Below are 23,089 nucleotides of genomic sequence, written 5' to 3'. Positions count from 1 at the left end.
ATAATAGGTAAGGTCTATTCAGGTGTACTGGAGAGGAGGCTACGTTGGATAGTCCAACCTCGGATTCAGGAGGAACAGTGTGGTTTTTGTCCTGGTTGTGGAACTGTGGACCAGCTCTATACTCTCGCCAGGGTTCTTGAGGGTTCATGGGAGTTCGCCCAACCAGTCTACATGTGCTTTGTGGACTCGGAGAAGGCATTTGACCGTGTTCCTCGGGAAGTCCTGTGGGGAGTGCTCAGAGAGTATGGGGTATCGGACTGTCTGATTGTGGCGGTCCGCTCCCTGTATGATCAGTGTCAGAGCTTGGTCCGCATTGCCGGTGGTAAGTCAGACACGTTTCCAGTGAGGGTTGGACTCCGCCAAGGCTGTCCTTTGTCACCCATTCTGTTCATAACTTTTATGGACAGAAGTTCTAAGCGCATTCAGGGTGTTGAGGGGATCTGGTTTGGTGGCTGCAGGATTTGGTCTCTGCTTTTTGCAGATGATGTGGTCCTGATGGCTTCATCTGGCCAGGATCTTCGGCACTCACGGAATCGGTTCGCAGCCGAGTGTGAAGCGACCGGAATGAGAATCAGCACCTCCAAGTCAGAGTCCATGGCTCGCGCCCGGTAAAGAGTGGAGTGCCATTGAGGAGACCCTGCCCCAAGTGGAGGAGTTCAAGTACCTCAGAGTGAGGTATGAGGAAAGACTGGACGGTGAGATCGGTGCGGCGTCTTCAGTAATACGGACGCTGTATCGATCCGTTGTGGTGAAGAAGGAGCTGAGCCGGAAGGCAAAGCTCTCAATTTACCGGTCGATCTAGGTTCCCATCCTCACCTATGGTCATGAACTTTGGGTTATGACCGAAAGGACAAGATCACGGGTACACGGAAATGAGTTTCCTCCACCGGGTGGCGGGTCTCTCCCTTAGAGATAGGGTGAGAAGATCTGTCATCCAGGAGGAGCTCAAACTAAAGCCGCTGCTCCTCCACATGGAGAGGAGCCAGATGAGGTGGTTCGGGCATCTGGTCAGGATGCCACCCATTCGACCGGTAGGAGGCCAAGAGGAAGACCCAGGACACGTTGGGAAGATTATGTCTCCCAGCTGGCCTGGGAACACCTCAGGATCCCCCAGGAGGAGCTGGATGAAGTGGCTGGGGAGAGGGAAGTCTGGGCTTCCCTGCTTAGGCTGCTGCCCTCGCGACCCGACCTTGGATAAGCGGAAGATGGATGGATGGGCTTTATTTTAACAAGGGTACATTAAACATATGTTTCTTATTTATATTAAATAAAATAGTGAACATACTAGACAACTTGTCTTTTAGTGGTAAACAAACAAAGCCTCCTAATGAGTCTGCTGACAAATGCAGTAACATATGGTGTCATCTATCTACCTGCTATTTTGTCTACAAAATTAATTAGAAATAACTTGATAATTTACTGTTAGTGAAGTATATTTATATAGCACTTTTCTCTGGGGACCCAAAGTGCTTTTATACAGTGAAACCCAATATCTAAGTTACATTTAAACCTGTGTGGGTGGCACTGGGAGCAGGTGGGTAAAAGTGTCTTGCCCAAGGACACAATGCCAGTGACTAGGATCGAACCCGGAACCCTCAAGTTGCTGGCATGGCCACTCTACCAACCGAGCTGAACCGCCCGTTAGTATCTGCTTACCTCCTGTTTCAACATGTTCTATCTACACTTCTGTTAAAATGTAATAATCACTTATTCTTCTCTTTGATACTCTAGATTAGTTTTGGATGATACCACACATTTGGGTATCTATCCATATCGATACATTAGTCACATTCAAAGTCCTCATGTGTCCAGGGACATATTTCCTGACTTTATAAACAGAATATACATTTAAAAATAATGAAAGACGGCAAAAAATATTATAGTTTTATCGACCGGGGACATCGCTGCGTTGCTGACCCGTCTCCGCTCGGGATTGTCTCCTGTTGGCTCCACTATAGACTGGACTCTCACTATTATGTTAGATCCACTATGGACTGGACTCTCACTATTATGTTAGATCCACTATGGACTGGACTCTCACACTATTATGTTAGATCCATTTTGGACTGGACTCCCACTATTATGTTAGATCCACTATGGACTGGACTCTCACACTATTATGTTAGATCCACTATGGACTGGACTCTCACACTATTATGTTAGATCCATTTTGGACTGGACTCCCATTATTATGTTAGATCCACTATGGACTGGACTCTCACTATTATGTTAGATCCACTATGGACTGGACTCTCACACTATTATGTTAGATCCACTATGGACTGGACTCTCACACTATTATGTTAGATCCATTTTGGACTGGACTCCCACTATTATGTTAGATCCACTATGGACTGGACTCCCACTGTTATGTTAGATCCACTATGGACTGGACTCTCACACTATTATGTTAGATCCATTTTGGACTGGACTCCCATTATTATGTTAGATCCACTATGGACTGGACTCTCACTATCATGTTGATCCACTATGGACTGGACTCTCACACTATTATGTTAGATCCACTATGGACTGGACTCTCACACTATTATGTTAGATCCACTATGGACTGGACTCTCACACTATTATTATAGATCCATTTTGGACTGGACTCCCATTATTATGTTAGATCCACTATGGACTGGACTCACTATCATGTTGATCCACTATGGACTGGACTCTCACACTATTATGTTAGATCCACTATGGACTGGACTCTCACACTATTATGTTAGATCCACTATGGACTGGACTCTCACTATTATTATAGATCCAACAAGGACTGGACTCTCATACTATTATGTTAGATCCACTATGGACTGGACTCTCACACGATTATTATAGATCCACTATGGACTAGACTCTCACTTATATGTTATATTCACCATGGACTGGACTCTCATACTATTATGTTAGATCCACTATGGACTGGACTCTCATACTATTATGTTAGATCCACTATGGACTGAACTCTCACACTATTATGTTAAATCCACTATGGACTGGACTCTCATACTATTATGTTAGATCCACTATGGACTGGACTCTCACTATTAAGTTAGATCCACTATGGACTGGACTCTCACACTATCATTATAAATCCACTATGGACTGGACACTCACACTATTATGTTAGATCCACTATGGACTGGACTCTCACACTATTATGTTAGATCCACTATGGACTGGACTCTCACACTATTATGTTAGATCCACTATGGACTGGACTCTCACACTATTATGCTAGATCCACTACGGACTGGACTCTCACACTATTATGTTAGATCCACTATGGACTAGACTCTCACTTATGTGTTAGATTCACTATGGACTGGACTCTCACACTATTATGTTAGATCCACTATGGACTGGACTCTCACTTATGTGTTAGATTCACTATGGACTGGACTCTCACAATATTATGTTAGATCCACTATGGACTGGACACTCACACGATTATGTTAGATCCACTATGGACTGGACTCTCACACTATTATGTTAGATCCACTATGGACTGGACTCTCACACTATTATGTTAGATCCACTATGGACTGGACTCTCACACTATTATGTGAGATACACTATGGACTGGACTCTCACACTATTATGCTAGATCCACTACCGACTGGACTCTCACACTATTATGTTAGATCCACTATGGACTAGACTCTCACTTATGTGTTAGATTCACTATGGACTGGACTCTCACACTATTATGTTAGATCCACTATGGACTGGACTCTCACTATTATGTTAGATCCACTATGGACTGGACTCTCACAATATTATGTTAGATCCACTATGGACTGGACTCTCACACTATTATTATAGATCCACTATGGACTGGACTCTCACACTATTATGTTAGATCCACTATGGACTGGACTCCCACTATTATGTTAGATCCACTATGGACTGGACTCCCACTATTATGTTAGATCCACTATGGACTGGACTCTCACACTATTATTATAGATCCACTATGGACTGGACTCCCACTATTATGTTAGATCCACAATGGACTGGACTCTCACAATATTATGCTAGACCCACTCGACGTCCATTTGCATCCAGTCTTCCCTAGGGCAGCGGTCCTCTCCAAGGTTTCTCATAATCACTCATATTGACATTCCACTGTGTTGTGAGTTTTTCCTTGCCCTTATGTGGGCTCTGGACCGAGGATGTCGGCTTGTGCAGCCCTTTGAGACACTTGTGATTTAGGGCTATATAAATAAACATTGATTTATTGACTGACTAGATATGTGCCTGTACTTGGTATCATTACAGTGGATGTCAGGTGTAGATCCACCCAGGGTGTTTGTTTACGTTGTGACGCCGGTGAGCTACGGTGTGTAGAGAAGCATGTTTCGCTATTCCTCGTCCTGCAGGGTCGATACTTGTAAGAAACATACTTTATTTGTCGCCATGGAGGCGAAGATTAGTGATTTAGAAGTAGCTAAAGCACTGCAGACGGCGGATGGATGTTAACCATGTTTCAAAGCATCTCTTCCTGAGGGCGTTTCAGTGTTATGACGACACCTTTATCTTTACTTTTTAAGCCGAAATGTGTCCCTTCTCCCTTTTCTGTCTACACACTGTCTGCTTGTAAGTACTCTGTGATTGTGTGCCGCCGAACATGCTCCTCTGCTCGTAAACGGGCTATGTAACTTTGGGGGCGCGGAATCGGTACGTTTTAGAGACGGTATTGTACCGGAAATGATTCATTTTGTATCGCGGTACTATACTAGTACCAATACAACCCTAGTGGGCACAAGCACAAATGTTTACGGAGTGTACACAACGCCAAGGCAGCGATAACATTCATTAGCGATGTCCGATAATATCAGACTGCCGATATTATCTGCTGATAAATCCTTTAAAATATAACATCGGAAATTATCTGGATCGGTTTCAAAAAGTAAAATGTATGACTTTTTAAAACGCCGCTCTACGGGGTGGTACACGGACGTAGCGCCAATAAGCCTTAAAGGCACACTATATTATCATATCTATGGCTTTTCACACACACAAGTGAATGTAAGGCATACTTAGTCAACAGCCATACAGGTCACACTAAGCGTGGCCGTATAAACAACTTTAACACTGTTACAAATATGCGCCACACTGTGAACCCACACCAAACAAGAAAGACAAACACATTTCGGGAGAACATCCACACCGTAACACAACATAACAAATACCCAGATCACCTTGCAGCACTAACTCTCCCGGGACGCTACAATATACACCCCCGCACCACATCTCCTGAATTCGGAGGTCTCAAGGTTGGCAAGAATGGTTTTAAGAACATGTTCTACCCGTACAAGGTGTCTTCGTAAGCTTTTGAAAAAACCTGGTAAAGATGCTGGCTTTCCAGGTGGTCGATAAGGTTTTGATGTGTTGAAGCGTGATGTTTGCGGCTCATTTAATGAAAAATGGCACTATGCTCAGGGGAAGTGTACGACAGCACGGCACATAGGAGAAAAGGAGCACTTAATTTGCTCACCAAACAAGAATGACAAACACATTTCGGGAGAACATCCGCACCGTAACACAACAGAACACATACTCAGAACCCTTGCAGCACTAACTCTTCTGGGATGCTACAATATACACCCCCCGCTTCCCCCTACCCGCCTCCCTCAATCCCTCCTCTGTCCCAAATTCCAAGCTGCTGTTTTTGTCAGGCTTGTCCCTGACAGTTTGACTATGTTTTTAGTGTGTAGTGTTTCCTGTCAGCGCTCTTATTTTGTTGGTTTCCTGTCTTTCTCCCTGAGTGCTGTGTCCTCTCAGCTGCGGCTGATTGGCACTTGGCCACACCTGGCGTCAATCAGCCCGCTCCTATTTAGACCTGTTTTCTCCTCCAGTCTGTGCTGGATTATTTTGTCAGAGTTAGTTTGTGACCAACCCCAAGATGCAGTAAAGTAGGCAGGCATTGAAACACCAAGACAAAACCAAACAAAGGGTACAAACAAAAATCACGCACGAGATGGATAACAAACTAAAAGAGCTAGCATGGGAGCTACAAAACAAAAGGAGATTAGCATGGAAGCTAGCGGGTAGCGAGCAGGAAAACAGAAGTCGTACTTGTAATATGAAAACAAAAAACAATAAGCTACAAACATCTAACTAATATAGCTTTCCGCCACACTGCAATGACACGACACGACACGAGGGGACAATACATGACAATAATCCAGCACAGACTGGAGGAGAAAACAAGTCTAAATAGGAGCGGGCTGATTGACACCAGGTGTGGCCAGGTGCCAATCAGCCGCAGCTAAGGGGACACAGCACTCAGGGAAAAAGACAGGAAACCAACAAAATAAGAGCGCTGACAGGAAACACTACACACACAGAGGAAACAAAGACAAATGCAGAGGAAAAAACTAAAACATGGTCAACCTATCAGGGACAAGCCTGTTAAAATAAAATAATGCACTTTGTGACTTCAACTTTGGCTTTTTTTTTCCCATAACTTGAGTTGATTTATTTTGGAAAACCTCGTTACATTGTTTAATGCATCCAGCGGGGTATCACAACAAAATGAGGCATAATAATGTGTTCATTCCACGACTGCATATATCGGTTGATATCGGAGTCGGTAATTACGAGTGGGACAATATCGGAATATCGGCAAAAAAGCCATTAACCGACATTTCGAACCTCCATGCAATGACAGAGTTTGGACATTCTTGGTCTAAAACAGGGGTAGGGAACATATGGCTCTAGAGCCAGATGTGGCTCTTTTGATGACTGCATCTGGCTCTCAGATACATCTGAGCTGACATTGCTTAACACGATTAGTAATGAATAACTCCGCCAGTAATCGGTGTTAAAAATAACGTTTAACATATAAAACGTTCTTATGCATTATAATCCATCCATCCGTTTTCAACCGCACCTGTTCAATAAGTCACATCAATGGTAAGAAGTCCATCCATCTATTCTCTACCGCTTGTTCCTTTTGGGGTTGCTGGAGCCTATCTTAGCTGCATTTGGGCAGAAGGCGGTGTACACCCTGGACAAGTCGCCACCTCATCACAGGGCCAACACAGATAGACGGACGACATTCACACTCACATTCACACACTAGGGCCAATTTAGTCTTGCCAAAGAAGTATTTTATTTATTATTGGTTAGCTTCAGAATAAAAATGATATAAAATATAAGACTTATACTCTAAAAATGTAGGTCTTACTTAAAAAATGCATGCATTTAGTTGTATTCAGTGTTAAAAGATATGATACGGCTCTCACGGTAATACACTTTAAAAAATGTGGCTTTCATGGCTCTCTCAGCCAAAAAGGTTCCCGACCCCTGCTCTAAACTGTAAACCGTAAACAAACTGAGCCTTGAACACTAAAGATGCCAAAACAAACATGCCCACAAATGTTTTCTTAGACACGTTTCGATTTCTTATCAGACTGCTGTCGCCTCCTGATGAATTAAATCAAGGCTTCACTCTGACATGCTTCCGAAAATAGTACTTTACGTGCCGTGAAGCGAGGATTTTACCGTTTAAAAAGGTGTGTGTGTGTGAAAGTGAGCTGACATTTGGACCGGGCTAAGAGGTGTGACATACACACTGGGGCACATCTTGTTGGTTCATCACGGAAACCTTCTTTGACACCTCATGACAGCCGTGTCTGCGCCGGCTGTGTCGCCTGGAGCCGGCGTGGTCAGTATCTATCGCCGTGGTAACTATGCTTTCCTACTAAGGGTGTAACGGTACACAAACATTTCGGTTCGGTGCGTACCTCGGTTAAGAGGTCACGGTTCGGTTAATTTTCGGCACAGTAAGAAAAAAACTAAATATACATTGTTTGGTTATTTATTTACCAAATTTGTAAACAATGGCTTTATTATTTTAACATTGGGAACACTATAATAATTCATTAAACTGCCTCAAGTTGTTGCTTTGATTAAATAAAATGACAAAACCTTTCTTCTACATATAAAACGTGCAACATTAAACAGTTTCGAGTCAACTCATCATGCTTAATTTATTACAGCATTTGGGAAGCCTGTAGTTGACTTTTATTATGTAAATATTATATTTTTTTCAACATGTGATAGCAGGGACCCTGCCCTTCAAAACTAGGCTGCTACATTACTAATGATTAATATAAGTATAGCTGAAAAAATAGTACAATAGCAATAGGAGAGACTATTCATCCCTGAACACCATGGACTTCATGTTAGTTCATGTGAAATAACAGACAGACAGGGCTTTGCTGCCCCTAACGCACGCACGCACGCACGCACGCACGCACAGCTCGGTTGGTAGAGTGGCCGTGCCAGCAACTTGAGGGTTGCAGGTTCGATTCCCGCTTGTGCCATCCTAGTCACTGCCGTTGTGTCCTTGGGCAAGACACTTTACCCACCTGCTCCCAGTGCCACCCACGCTGCTTTAAATGTAACTTAGATATTGGGTGTCACTATGTAAAGCGCTTTGAGTCACTTGAGAAAAGCGCTATATAAATATAATTCACTTCACTTCACACACACACAGCAAAATAAGCTAACGTTACGCTAAAAGCTAATTAGCCTTCACCTCAAGCCAGAACTGCGAGCGAGCTGAGCTGCAGTTGAAGTTTCTAGAAGGTCAACAGGCTCATAGTGATGCTAGTAGTAGTTGTGACTGGGAAGTGTTTTTTTATTATTTGGGGAGAGTACGATGTACGCTGCTAAACACATATCTGCTCGACGCTGGAGCATTGACAACATGCGTTCTGAATACGCACTGCTGATTGGCTTTGTATGTAACCAATCAGATGGTAGTGTGGGCGGGACAATGCTGGGTGCTCACTGCTCAGACAGAGGCAGAAAGCAGAGCAGCTTGTTAAGACTTTAGGTTACAAACTCGTCCGATACACCTCTGAACCGGACCGAAACCCCCGTACCGGGGGGTAGCTGGAGCCTATGCCAGCTGCACTCGGGCAGAAAGCAATGGTACGCCCGAGATGATTCTACATGGTTTCCGTGCTAATAACACAAGCGGCTGATCTTGGCGCTGCAAAGATCCTAGCCATTATGGACAACACCTCCTACCCACTACACTCGGACCTCGCAAAGAGAATGAGCACGTTCAGTGAAAGGCTCGGACTCCCAAAATGCAGCACGGAACGACACAGGAAGTCCTTCATACCGACAGTCATCAGACTATATAATGTATATGTTCCTTCTTGACTGCACTTAAATGTAGAATAGACTGCATTTATATTATTCACATGTGAATAATGCTGTATAATCAACTGTATTTATATTATTCACATGTGAATAATGCTGTATAATCAACTGTATTTATATTATTCACATGTGAATAATGCTGTATAATCAACTGTATTTATATTATTCACATGTGAATAATGCTGCATAATAGACTGTATGTTATTCACATGTAAATAATAGACTGTATTTATGTTATTCACATGTGAATAATGCTGTATAATAGACTGCATTTATATTATTCACATGTGAATAATGCTGTATAATCAACTGTATTTATATTATTCACATGTGAATAATGCTGCATAATAGACTGTATGTTATTCACATGTAAATAATAGACTGTATTTATGTTATTCACATGTGAATAATGCTGTATAATAGACTGTATTTATATTATTCACATGTGAATAACGCTGCATAATAGACTGTATGTTATTCACATGTAAATAATAGACTGTATTTATGTTATTCACATGTGAATAATGCTGTATAATAGACTGTATTTATATTATTCACATGTGAATAATGCTGCATAATAGACTGTATGTTATTCACATGTAAATAATAGACTGTATTTATATTATCCACATGTCAATAATGCTGTATAATAGACTGAATTTCTGTTATTCACATGTGAACTATGTTGTATAATAGGCTGTTTTTATATTATTCACATGTCAATAATGTTGTATTATAGACTGTATTTATTTTATTCACATGTGACTAATGTTGTATAATAGGCTGTTATATTATTCACATGTCAATAATGTTGTATTATAGACTGTATTTATATTATTCACATGTGAACAATGCTGTATAATAGACTGTATTTCTGTTATTCACATGTGAATAATGTTGTACAATAGGCTGTTTTTATATTATTCACATGTCAATAATGTTGTATTATAGACTGTATTTATTTTATTCACATGTGACTAATGTTGTATAATAGGCTGTTATATTATTCACATGTCAATAATGTTGTATTATAGACTGTATTTATGTTATTCACATGTGACTAATGGTGTATTATAGACTGCATTTATGTTATTCACATGTGAATAATGCTGTATAATAGACTATATTTATATTATTCACATGTCAATAATGCTGTATAATAGACTGTATTTATGTTATTCACATGTGAATGTTGTTGTATAATAGACTGTATTTATATTATTCACATGTCAATAATGCTGTACAATAGACTGTATTTATGTTATTCACATGTGAATAATGCTGTATAATAGACTGTATTTATATCATTCACATGTGAATAATGCTGTATAATAGATTGTATTTATGTTATTCACATGTGAATAATGCTGTATAATACACAGTATATTATTCACATGTGAATAATGTTGTGTAATAGACTGTATTTATATTATTCACATGTGAATAACGCTGTATAATACTGTATTTATGTTTTTCCACATGTGAATAATGCTGTATAATAGAGTGCATTTATGTTATTCACATGTGAATAATGCTGTATAATACTGTATTTATATTTTTCACATGTGAATAATGCTGTATGATTGACTGTATTTAAAAAAAATGTGTCTGCGGGCCGGTATATCGTTTTTTAAGGAAGACTAATACAAAACCTCACAATAATGTCTGATGGAAAACGTAATGACAGACCGCCTTAAAAAAACGGAATAGAATTTTTACATTTTTTCACTGAATGAGACACCCACAGTGTACATGAAAGTAAAGGATGTGGGATTTACAATATTAACTATGAACGATGAAACACTGAATATTGACAACATATAAACGTCACACCCCCTCTTGATCGACATATTTTACAATTAAGCAAAATGCATCAAAAATGCAACAAAAACGGCAAAATATAAACGCGAATGGTAAAAAAAACAACAACCCACAATCTGATATATCACCAAGCTTTAGAACTTTGTTGTAAAAATCTCCTTCTGCGTCTGTCCCTGAAACCTTCTTTTCAGTTTGGCCGCTCTGGAAACGCTTTGTGGAAACGCTCGCCGTCCACACTGCTTGGTGCCTCGTCTTAGATTACCACAGTAACTACTTAGATTACCATAGTAACTAACTAGATTACCATAGTAACTAGTATATCATGCAAAACGCAGATTCCAAACAATAAAATACTTTGTATAGTTCAAGACTTACGGTCATTTAAAAACCTCACTGCACATCACAACGGCAGCTACAGTTCCCATCTTAAAGATCTAAAAACATTATTTGGGAACGTCTGGCGGGCCAGATTGAAAAGCTTGACGGGCCTTAATTTGCCCAGGTCTGCTCTTGGAGGATCCTTCGGGCTACCGGCGGCTACTATATTGAAAAAAAAAAAGAGTGTAAAGGTAACGACAATATATGGGTGTTTTTCATAATTAAAGGGTTCTAATAATGTTAATAAAATGTTGTAAGCAGTTTTTATGGTCTTCTTATGATTTTTTAGAATGTATTAATAATAATTCTTTGTTCACCATGCTCATAACCTGTACTAATTAATTGCGATAAATAAATGCCGACTGTAAAGTTAAAACGTTACTTAAAACCTCTAAAGGCTTAGTGGCCACATGTGTGGACAGCACCTTTTAGCTCTTATTTCCAAAATTGTGTACACTACTGAATCGGGGTCTTATGGACACTTGTGTGGACACTTATACAGCCATCTGCTGGTATCAGAAGAGTAAAACATACAATGGAATTTGGAGAAAAAAGTGTAAAAATAAGAATTAGCATGTCACTAAACGTTAAGTACACGTTTGTTACTTATGGACTATCTACATCATATCAAAAGATAATTCTTAGTTTTTATTGTAATTAGGGTCCAATAAGCTCAAATAACAAATAGAAATTAAAAAAACATGCTTTAAGAGGATAAAAAAACAAAAAAAGGAGCCTTGTACTTCCTTCTTGTGCAAATATGTACATATTCAGTTACACATTTTTTAAATGTGTTTTTTTTTGTACCATATTAATTTATGGAAGGGCGTTTGTAACCACGAAATGTAACGCAGAACATCATAAGACTGAGACCACTTTTCTCTGTATAGCACATGACTCCACAGCACTTTTAATGCATTGTGCTGATCATTTCGGGAGCTCACCCGAGTTCGCCGAATTTCAAGCATTGCTGCATCAAAACGGAGGGGAAAAACGTCTAATATTTTACAGCCACATTCCTTTTATGACATAGTTAACTTATAAAAGAAGGAAAAACGTCTTATATTTTACAGCCACATTCATTTTATGACATACTTAACTTATTAAAGAGTGAAATTATGGCCGAAGAAAGACGACCTCTTCAAAATGTCCTCTTTGGAAGAATGTGAGATTGCATTTGCGGCTGGAAATAGTTGCAGTTATTGAGCATGCCTGTTAGAATAATTGTCTCCAAGTTATCACAAAACTTTTGTGTTTCAATGAGTTACCGGCGAGCAGACAAAGGCGGTCTTTAATCCTACCAAGCAGAAGGCTTGTAAAACTCCACCCTGTAGGACGGGAAGCTACATGAAGGTGTTCTGTTTCTTTCATGTATTGTAATCCCCAGAAAGATTTTGTCTAGACCCAAGAACTCCAAAGCGAAGAGGAAGCAAGACCAGGCTCCCCTAAAGGCGACCTTTTGTTTGAAATGTTTTACGACCTTTTCTTTGAGCTGTTCTGTAACCAAAGGCGGTGGCTGTTTACGACCCCCTACCCTTAGAAACAGCTGCTGCCGTGTAATCAGGGAAAGTCCAAATAGAAGAGACGGTGTACAATCTTTCGCCAGAGCGTGTTGGGAGACTGTACAAAAGTAAAGCCCAGACGCGCTCTCCTCAATTGAGCCAAATTTAATTATGTCTCTGTTTAATCTCGTTTAATAGATGTCATCAGTGTTACCATGACATCACACAGTGACACATCTCTTCAAGGTGAGTGCAAAGACAAACTGTTTTATAGATTACTGTGATGAGACACTGCACTTGTTGAGCAGAGTCTGCAGTGGTGATACTGCTGATAATGCCAACACGGCCATGAATGAACTGCATGTACACAAATCAATACTGAAGCCATAGCTTACGACACCGAGGGCTGATTCGGTCAATGCATACTGAACCAACAGATCTCACAGAGAAACAGACAGCAAGGCGGGTGTGCTCAGAGTACTCTAGTTCCAGCATCGGAGGAAAAAAAAAAACAGACTTAAAAACTAGACCCACACTGTACGATAATGCAGTAGTGCATCCATTAAATCTGGCAACTGAAGTCTTGAATTTCAGTCACCAGTTGACAATATTTAGCCCGGTGTACACGTGCAAGGTATTTGGAACTCAATCTAAAGGTTGTGAATAAGTATAATGTTTACATATGCTGTATAGATTGTGGAGTCATCTGTTAAAGTGCTTCATGAGAGTCCCTGATAAGTCGCTCATCAGACCAACTCACTCATGAAACAATGGAGGCAAACATGACAGGCTGTAAAGACACAGGGGGTATATAGCAACAATACTGCATGGCCCAGAGAGAAAACAGGTTATATAGTGTAATACTGAGGCCTACCGCATGCCTGCATATTATGGCAGGTGTTATACTAGGAGTGGGCTGCCAGATATTCACATCGCCATGCTTATATAACCATCACAATCCACTATCATTTTGTATATCATTAAATATTCTGGATGATACATGGGTTAAAGCTTTAGGTTTGGTCTCTTCGCTACACTTAGTGGAATTATAGAAGTACAATGGTAATGCCCTCAAGACTTAGTTTGTTCATCGTATGCTAAACCGATCATTTTATACCGGAACTGAGCAGTAATCTTAGAACCGTAGCCACATTATGAACTGAAACGTTCAGGCCTGCAGACTAAATATTCAAAACCACGTGGAAAATCATTTATTGCCGTCGTCGTCGTCCTCCCCACCTGTTGTTGCGGCTGGATGCGTGGGAATGGTCGCCAGTGGTGGAGCACGGCCCGGTCATTTGCTCCAGGAGGTGGCCCAGGCGGGAACAGCCGCTCTGCCCATGTTGGTAGCAGCACAAGGACTCCACGCAGCTGAGGGTCTGGGCCTGGGGGGCTGATAAAGGCTGGAGGGAGAGACACAGGTCGATGAGATGGAGATTACATTAAGGTTGGCGTGAAAAGGGAAAGAGAAGGGCATGTAGGGTAAAAAGAAGAGATGTCCGATAATGTCTTTTTTGCCGATTTCTGATATTCCGATTATGTCCAACTCTTGATTACCAATTCCGATATCAACCTATACCAATATATGCAGTCGTCGAATGAACACATTATTATGCCTAATTTTGTTGTGATGCCCCGCTGGATGCATTAAACAATGTAACAAGGTTTTCCAAAATAAATCAACTCAAGTTATGGAAAAAAATGCCAACATGGCACTGCCATTTTTATTATTGAAGTCACAAAGTGTTTTTTTTTGTTTTTAAATGCCTCAAAACAGCAGCTTGGAATTTGGGACATGCTCTCCCTGAGAGAGCATTAGGAGGTTGAGATGGGCGGGGTTAGGGGTAGCAGGGGGTGTATATTGTCGCTTCCTGGAAGAGTTAGTGCTGCAAGGGGTTCTAGGTATTTGTTCTGTTGTGTTCCGGTGCGGATGTTCTCCCGAAATGTGTTTGTCATTCTTGTTTGGTGTGGGTTCAGTGTGGCACATATTTTTAACAGTATTAAAGTTGTTTATACAGCCACCCTCAGTGTGACCTGTATGGCTGTTGACCAAGTATGCCTTGTATTTACTTGTGTGTGTGTGTGTGTGTGTGTGTGTGTGTGTGTGTGTGTGTGTGTGTGTGTGTGTGTGTGTGTGTGTGTGTGTGTGTGTGTGTGTGTGTGTGTGTGAAAAGCCGTAGGTATTATGTGATTGGGCCGGCACGCAAAGGCGGTTTAGCTCGGTTGGTAGAGCGGCCGTGCCAGCAACTTGAGGGTTGCAGGTTCGATTCCCGCATCCGCCATCCTAGTCACTGCCGTTGTGTCCTTGGGCAAGACACTTTACCCACCTGCTCCCAGTGCCACCCACACTGGTTTGAATGTAACTTAGATATTGGGTTTCACTATGTAAAGCGCTTTGAGTCACTAGAGAAAAAGCGCTATATAAATATAATTCACTTCACTTCACTTTAAGGTTTATTGCCGCTTTGTACTTCTCCCTACATCCGTGTACCACTCCGTACAGTGGCATTTTAAAAAGTCATGAATTTTACTTTTTGAAACCGATACCAATAACTTCCGATATTACATTTTAAAGTATTTATCGGCCGATAACATCGGCAGTCCGATATTATCGGACATCTCTAATTTTTACCCTTTGTGAACTTTCTTGCTGCTATTTTTACCAGAGATGTCCGATAATATCGGACTGCCGATATTATCAACCAATAAATGCTTTAAAATGTGATATCGGATATTATCGCTACCGGTTTCAAAAAGTAAAATTCATGACTTTTTAAAACGCCGCTGTACAGAGTGGTACACGGACGTAGGGAGAAGTACAGAGCACCAATAAACCTTAAAAGTACTGCCTTTGCGTGCCGCCCCAATCACATAATATCTACAGCTTTGTGAATGCAAGGCATACTTGGTCAACAGCCATACAGGTCATACTGAGGGTGGCCGTATAAACAACATTAACACTGTTACAAATATGCGCCACACTGTGAACCCACACCAAACAAGAACGACAAACACATTTCGGGAGAACATCCGCACCGTAACACAACAGAACAAATGCCCAGAACCCCTTGCAGCACTAACTCTTCCGGGACGCTAAAATATACACCCACTGCTACCCCCTACCCCGCCCACCTCAACCTCCGCATGCTGTCTCAGGGCGAGCATGTCCCAAATTCCAAGCTGCTGTTTTGAGGCACGTCAAGAAAAAATAATGCAGTTTGTGACTTCAATAATAAATATGGCAGTGCCAGGTTGGCATTTTTTTCCCCCATAACTTGAGTTGACTTATTTTGGAAAACCTTGTTACATTGTTTAATGCATCACAACAAAATTAGGTATAATAATGTGTTAATTCCAACACGGTAATTAAGAGTTGGACAATATCAGCAGAGAAGCCATTATGGGACATCTCTGGTAAAAATTAAGGAATTAAACAGCACAGTAGATAAAAAGAGAGACAAATTCATCAGCAACACAACTCCAATTGTCATTGTCCAACACAAAAGGAGGTTTAGTCAGCTAGATGACACATTGCATGCTGTCAAGGGACAACATTCAAAGCATGCAAATGAATGGGACTAAAATGGTAAAAAAAAAATATATATATATATATATATTCCGAAAAGCCACAGGAGCTGCAAACAGAGATTTAGAATAAAGACATGACAGGCTCTGGTCATGTTGTGTAATCACATTCAAGCTCATCAACCACTGCGTGATATATTTATGGATGTATTATGAATTCAAAAAAACACCTAAATAAATCCCCCTGACAATCAGTAAAAATGATGACTCAATTAAGTAAAACAAATGTCTACCTTTCCTATTCTCCTCCTTACTGAGATTTATAGCCTGGGCTGCATCATTTCTCTCAGAGCAGTGAGTCCATGCATGGCATTTGAACATGGATGCACAGAGAGAGCCAGATGAGCTGTGGCAGATCTGTCCCTAAAAGCTCAGTGCAGGTCAACTTGTCATCGCTGTGATCCATCACTCACGATCTAATCCATAGTCCCCGTCACAAACTAACCATGAGCAAGGCCGGTGAGTCAGAGGAGCCACTTATGTAACTTTCTGACACAATGGCTGAAGGTTAAATACAAATAATGTACACATTTCACACAATAAATAAGGTGAGGTGTGCTGCCAGCTATTTGCAAAACTCAAAACCAGACAAGTTGTCAGGTGGTGTGAATGGTAAATAAAAACAGAATAACCTAATTTGCAAATCATTTTCAAACTATATTCAATTGAATAGACTGCAAAGACAAGACACTCAACGTTCAAACTGGAAAACGTTATTTTTTTTAGCTCATTTGAAATTTGATGCCTCTGCAACATTAATCAAAAAAGCTGGGACAAGTGACAAAAAAGACTGAGAAATTTGAGGAACGCTCATCAAACACTTATTTGGAACATCCCACAGGTGTGCAGGCTAATTGGGAACAGGTGGGGGCCATGATTGGGTATAAAAGCAGCGAGCATGAAATGTTCAGTCATTCACAAACCAGGACGGGGCGAGGGTCACCACTTTGTCAACAAATGCGTGAGCAGATTGTCGAACAGTTTAAGAACAACATTTCTCAACAAGGAATATTGGTATTTCACCATCTACGGTCCGTAAAATCATCAAAAGGTTCAAGGAATCTGGAGAAACCACTACACGTAAGAGATGATATTACGGACCTTGTATCCCTCAGGTGGTACTGCATCAGAAACCGACATCACTGTGTAAAGGATATCACCACATGAGCACAGGGACACTTCCGAAAACCACTGTCAGTAACTACAGTTTGTTGCTACATCTGTAAGTGCAAGTTGGAACTCTACTGTGCAACGCGAAAGCCATTTATCAACAACACCCAGAAACGCAGCTGGCTTCGCTGGGCCCGAGCTGATCTAGGATGGACTGATGCAAAGTTTGAAAGTGTTCTGTGGTCTGACGAGTCTACATTTCAAATTGTTTTTGGAAACTGTGGACGTGGTGTCCTTTGAAAAAAAGAGGAAAATAACCACCCGGACTGTTAAGAGACGGAAAGTTGAAAAGCCAGCATCTGTGATGGTATGGGGGTGCATTAGTACCCAAGGCATCGGTGAAAGCACCATTAATGCTGAAAGGTACATACAGGTTTTAGAGCAACATATGCTGCTATCCAAGCAATGTCTTTTTCATGGACGCCCCTGCTTATTTCAGCAAGACAATGCCAAGCCACAATCTGTGTGTTACAACAGCGTGGCTTCGTAGTAAAAGAGTGCGGGTACTAGACTTGCCTGCCTGTAGTCCTGACCTGTCTCCCATCGAAAATGTGTGGCGCATTATGAAGCGTAAAATAGGACAGTGGAGACCCCGGACTGTTGAAGGACTGAAGCTCTACATAAAACAAGAATGGGAAAGAATTCCACTTCCCAAGCTTCAACTATTAGTTTCATCAGTTCCCAAAAATGTATTGAGTGTTGTTAAAAGAAAAGGTGATGTAACACAGTGGTGAACATGCCCTTTCCTAACTACTTTGGCACATGTTGCAGCCATGAAATTCTAAGTTAAGTATTATTTGCAAAAAAAAAAAAGTTTATGAGTTTGAACAGCAAATATCTTGTCTTTGAAGTGCATTCAACTGAATATGGGTTGAAAAGGATTTGCAAATCATTGTATTCCGTTTATATTGACATCTAACACAATTTCCCAACTCATATGGAAACGGGGTTTGTAAGAATTATCCGGGTTCTTTGGAAGGGCAAGTTAAGGGAACATTAACTGGTCAAGGGAAATGGTCATTTCATGATAGCACTGCATAATCAAAGTCATTCAAAAGGTTTTTAGTCCGAAATACAGCTCCATGATAAAGGCCTACATTAGAAAAGTATATCACAGACACCATTAACTTGGAAAATTAAAACATTGACAACTCAGAAAGACAATACATAGATCGGTCAATATGGAGTAGAGTTTTAACATAGGCAACACAGCAGTAAAATACGCATTTCAGCGTTCCACCAGCATTACTGAATCGAAAAGAAATATCAATTGAAAAATAGGAAAGCGTGTTAACCATGATGGTGTAGACCGTGACATGGTCAGTGATAGTAGGTGCAAGTATTTATAGGCTTAATCATGAATGATGAGTTGAACCCATTCAATCATCCACACTGGATGGTTGTCACCATGCCAGACCGTTTTACGAGCCACATTACAGATCAAATTAAAAGGGACTGGCTAAAAACAAGCAGGGATGAAGCAGACTTCACAATTAAATGCAGTTTAAGGGTGCATACAAAGTCGCTTGGTTTACAAGTACAGTCAGAATGATCTAGAGCAAGGGTCGGCAACCTCAGCCTCCTTCTTGACTTGCCAACACAACAAGGGGCTTGATTTACTAAAAAGTTTGCAAGTACTAAAACGTGTGCAGACCTGATAGCACATATGCAACACTGATCTACTAAACCTGTGCAAAGTGGTTTGCGTCTATTAGGTGAGCAGAATAAGGCGTGCAATACATTTTGCTTCATTAATGTGTAAAATATATGCTGATAATCAAAATGCCCACAGTACTGGGAGGAAAAAACTAATATAATTCTTTAGCATGCTCAATATGTTTTTTTTTGCGAGTACCTTATTTTTCGGATTAACAATCGCTCCGGAGTATACGTCGCACCGGCCGAAAATGCATAATAAAGAAGGAAAAAAACATATACCGTATTTCCTTGAATTACCGCCGGGTATATAGTATGCGGCTGCCCAGAATTTTCGCTGGGTCAAACTCGTCACGTCACGAGTGACACTTCACCTGTCATCGTTTTCAAAATGGAAGGCGGATTTCAATCATTTGAAATCGCATAAAGGGAAGAAGATTAAGAGCTATTCAGTAGGATTTAAGGTCCAAGCTATTGAATATGCTAAAAAGAACAGTGAGCAACTATGTTTTATTAATATACCGTAGCTGCGTGTGTCAAATATGAGTCATTAAATGACACCTGCCTCCTGGTGGTAGAGGGCGCTAGTGATCCTTCTTGCGACTACTCGGCTGCAGAAGAAGTGACAACAAGCAGCCATCGTTTATTTTTTCCTCTCGCTTGCACTTTTAACATGGAGGATTACATATCTAAAATAAAACAGTTTTCTAAACTGGACTGTCAATCGAAGCAGGAGTTAATAAAGGAAGATCTCCATTGAGACATAGAGACTTTTAAAACTGAAGAAAGATAAGGAAGACTTCTATAAACAAGTTATCGATGCTTTTGATCAGAAGGAGCTGCGCATGGACTTCATTTATAAGTAAAGGTAAGACCATTAAAACGTTTTTTTATTAAATGTGCTTTTCATGATGGTATCCTTACATCACACTCAAATTTATAAGCGCAAGCCTAAATTTACCGCATGCCTTTGGTAAACGCCGGAGTGAGAAGAGGTTTTAAATTAATTAGCGCCCCGGCGGCAATTCAAGGAAATACGGTATACATCGCACTATAAGTCGCATTTTTGTGAGAAATTCATTTGACAAAATCAGACACCAAGAATAGACATTTGAAAGGCAATTTAAAATAAATAAAGAATAGTGAACAACAGGCTGAATAAGTGTAGGTTATATGAGGCATAAATAAGCAACTGCTATGTTAACCTAACATATTATGGTAAGAGTCATTCAAATAACTATAACATATAAAACATGCTATACCTTTACCAAACAATCTCTCACTCCTAATCCATAAATCCCATGAAATCTTCTTCCTTGATGTCGCTTCTAAACAACTCTGCCAACTCCAAAAGTTATGCGCCGCTTCCTCTTGTCCTTTTCTGCTGCATATTTCACTACGTCCAGCTTGTAATCTGCAGTACATGATTTCCTTTTCGCTGCCATTTTTGTTCAGCCCTTCTCAGTTTTTATAAATTACCGCCAACGATGAAATGATCCATTTTAATATTTACGGCAGTAGCATATAGCATATAGCAGTTAGCATTCCATGACCCTCCCCCGCCGAATTCTTATTGGTTGACGTGTGTGTGACGATTGCTGACATTTTCTTTGTCTCTTCCGCGAATGAGATTAATAATATTATTTGATATTTTACGGTAATGTGTTAATAATTTCACACATAAGTCGCTGCGAAGTATATGTCGCAGCTATGAAAAAAACTGTGACTTATAGTTCGAAAAACACGGTACTATTTTGTGTTTTATTTAGCATTTGTCAAAAGGACACAAAAAACTGACAATTCCGCACACGGACGCGGGATCGGTGCTCGAGCTGAAAAGAGACAAAAAATAAATAAAATCAGACGATGTACGGAGAATCCTCCGTCCTACGTGTGTGTGTCAACATTTTGGATGGTCAGAAATTAATTTTTTTTTTTAGACATGTCGTCTATTGAGCAATTTATTTGTATTGTTTAAGAGCTGCTGGATGACTTATGCATTAAAATCAATCCAATTGATGCATTTTTGTTTGACTTTTTAATTTTTTTTTTCAATCAATCAATCTATCAATGTTCATTTATATAGCCCTAAATCACTAGTGTCTCAAAGGGCTGCACAAACCACTACGACATCCTCGGTAGGCCCACATAAGGGCAAGGTAAACTCACACCCAGTGGGACGTCGGTGACAATGATGACTATGAGAATCTTGGAGAGGAGGAAAGCAATGGATGTCGAGCGGGTCTAACATGATACTGTGAAAGTTCAGTCCATAGTGGATCCAACCGAGCCACGAGAGTCCAGTCCAAAGCGGATTAAGTTTTTATAGGAAATATATAACTATCATATATTTCCAACATGAAAAGATGTCTTTCATTGTGCATTTTCTTGCGTTTCAGTCATTCCAGACTTGCGTACAGAATTAAGTGTCAGTGTTATCTAGATTGCGATTAAGAAAGGGTGTTGCGGATTAAAGCACACATAACATGAATGTACAGAAAAGGATCGTGTCCGTGGTAAAAATGCAAAATCCTCATTTAAATAAGGCGGTCTGCACCACTTGCACAGGAACTGTTAGTAGATCACATGCAACACAACCAAAGGTGTTTAATGCCTGGTATTTGGATCATAGTAAATCAGGACCCAAGTGTTTGCAATCTGAGTTTCAGCTATTGTGTGTGGACGGTTAAAACCGTTTTAGGTTGGTATTATACAAACCCCGTTTCCATAAGAGTTGGGAAATTGTGTTAGATGTAAATATAAACAGAATACAATGATTTGCAAATCCTTTTCAACCCATATTCAGTTGAATATGCTACAAGGAGTTCAACATATTTGATGTTCAAACTGATAAACATTTTTTGTGTGTGCAAATAATCATTAACTTTAGAATTTGATGCCAGCAACACGTGACAAAGAAGTTGGGAAAGGTGGCAAAAAATACTGATAAAGTTGAGGAATGCTCATCAAACACTTATTTGGAACATCCCACAGGTGTGCAGGCTAATTGGGAACAGGTGGGTGCCATGATTGGCTATAAAAGCAGCTTCCATGAAATGCTAAGTAATTCACAAACAAGGATGAGGCGAGGTTTGCCACTTTCAAGCAAATTGTCGAACAGTTTTAGAACATTTCTCAACGAGCTATTGCAAGGAATTTAGGGATTTTACCATCTATGGTCCGTAAAATCATCAAAAAGTTCAGAGAATCTGGAGAAATCACTGCACGTCAGCGATGATATTACGGACTTTTGACCCCTCAGGCGGTACTGCATGAAAAACCGACATCAGTGTGTAAAGGATATCACCACATGAGCACAGGGACACTTCAGAAAACCACTGTCAGTAACTACAGTTACTGACAAAAGCCAGCATGTGTGATGGCATGGGGGTGCATTAGTGCCCAAGGCATGGGTAACTTACACATCTGTGAAGGCACCATTAATGCTGAAAGGTCCATACAACGTTATCATGGACGCCCCTGCTTATTTCAGCAAGACAAGTGTTAAAACAGCGTGGCTTCATAAAAAAAGAGTGCGGGTACTTTCCTGGCTAGCCTGCAGTCCAGACCTGTCTCTCATCGAAAATGTGTGGCGCTTTATGAAGCGTAAAATACGACAGCGGAGACCCCGGACTGTTGATTTCGCCACATTTAGTATGTGTGTGACAATAATTGGTACTTTAACTTTTTTTTTTTTTTTTTTACTTTGAACGACTGAAGCTCTACACAACACAAGAATGGGAAAGAATTCCACTTTCAAAGCTTCAACAATTAGTTTCCTCTGT

General features: G+C 40.5%; 1 protein-coding gene across 4 annotated transcripts in view; it reads right to left on the bottom strand.

Moving 5' to 3' along the window:
• The window catches only part of atp11b (ATPase phospholipid transporting 11B), a 121,701-nt gene that overhangs the window by 9,651 nt on the left and 88,961 nt on the right, over positions 1 to 23,089 (bottom strand). For 3 of the 4 annotated variants that reach the window (XR_009803743.1, XM_061883858.1, XM_061883859.1), the window contains one exon: positions 14,133 to 14,296. Coding sequence is in view for 2 of the 4 variants with exons in the window: in XM_061883858.1 (XP_061739842.1) it covers positions 14,133 to 14,296 (164 nt within the window). In the remaining 2 variants the exon portion in view is untranslated. Of the gene's footprint in view, positions 1 to 14,132; positions 14,297 to 23,089 lie in introns of those variants that run through there. The other variant, XR_009803744.1, reaches the window with a different exon arrangement.

Source organism: Nerophis ophidion, linkage group LG22 (assembly GCF_033978795.1).
Source record: "Nerophis ophidion isolate RoL-2023_Sa linkage group LG22, RoL_Noph_v1.0, whole genome shotgun sequence".
Classification (NCBI taxonomy): domain Eukaryota; kingdom Metazoa; phylum Chordata; class Actinopteri; order Syngnathiformes; family Syngnathidae; genus Nerophis; species Nerophis ophidion.
Note: the sequence above shows the minus strand (reverse complement) of the source record. Positions and strands in the feature narration are given on the sequence as shown.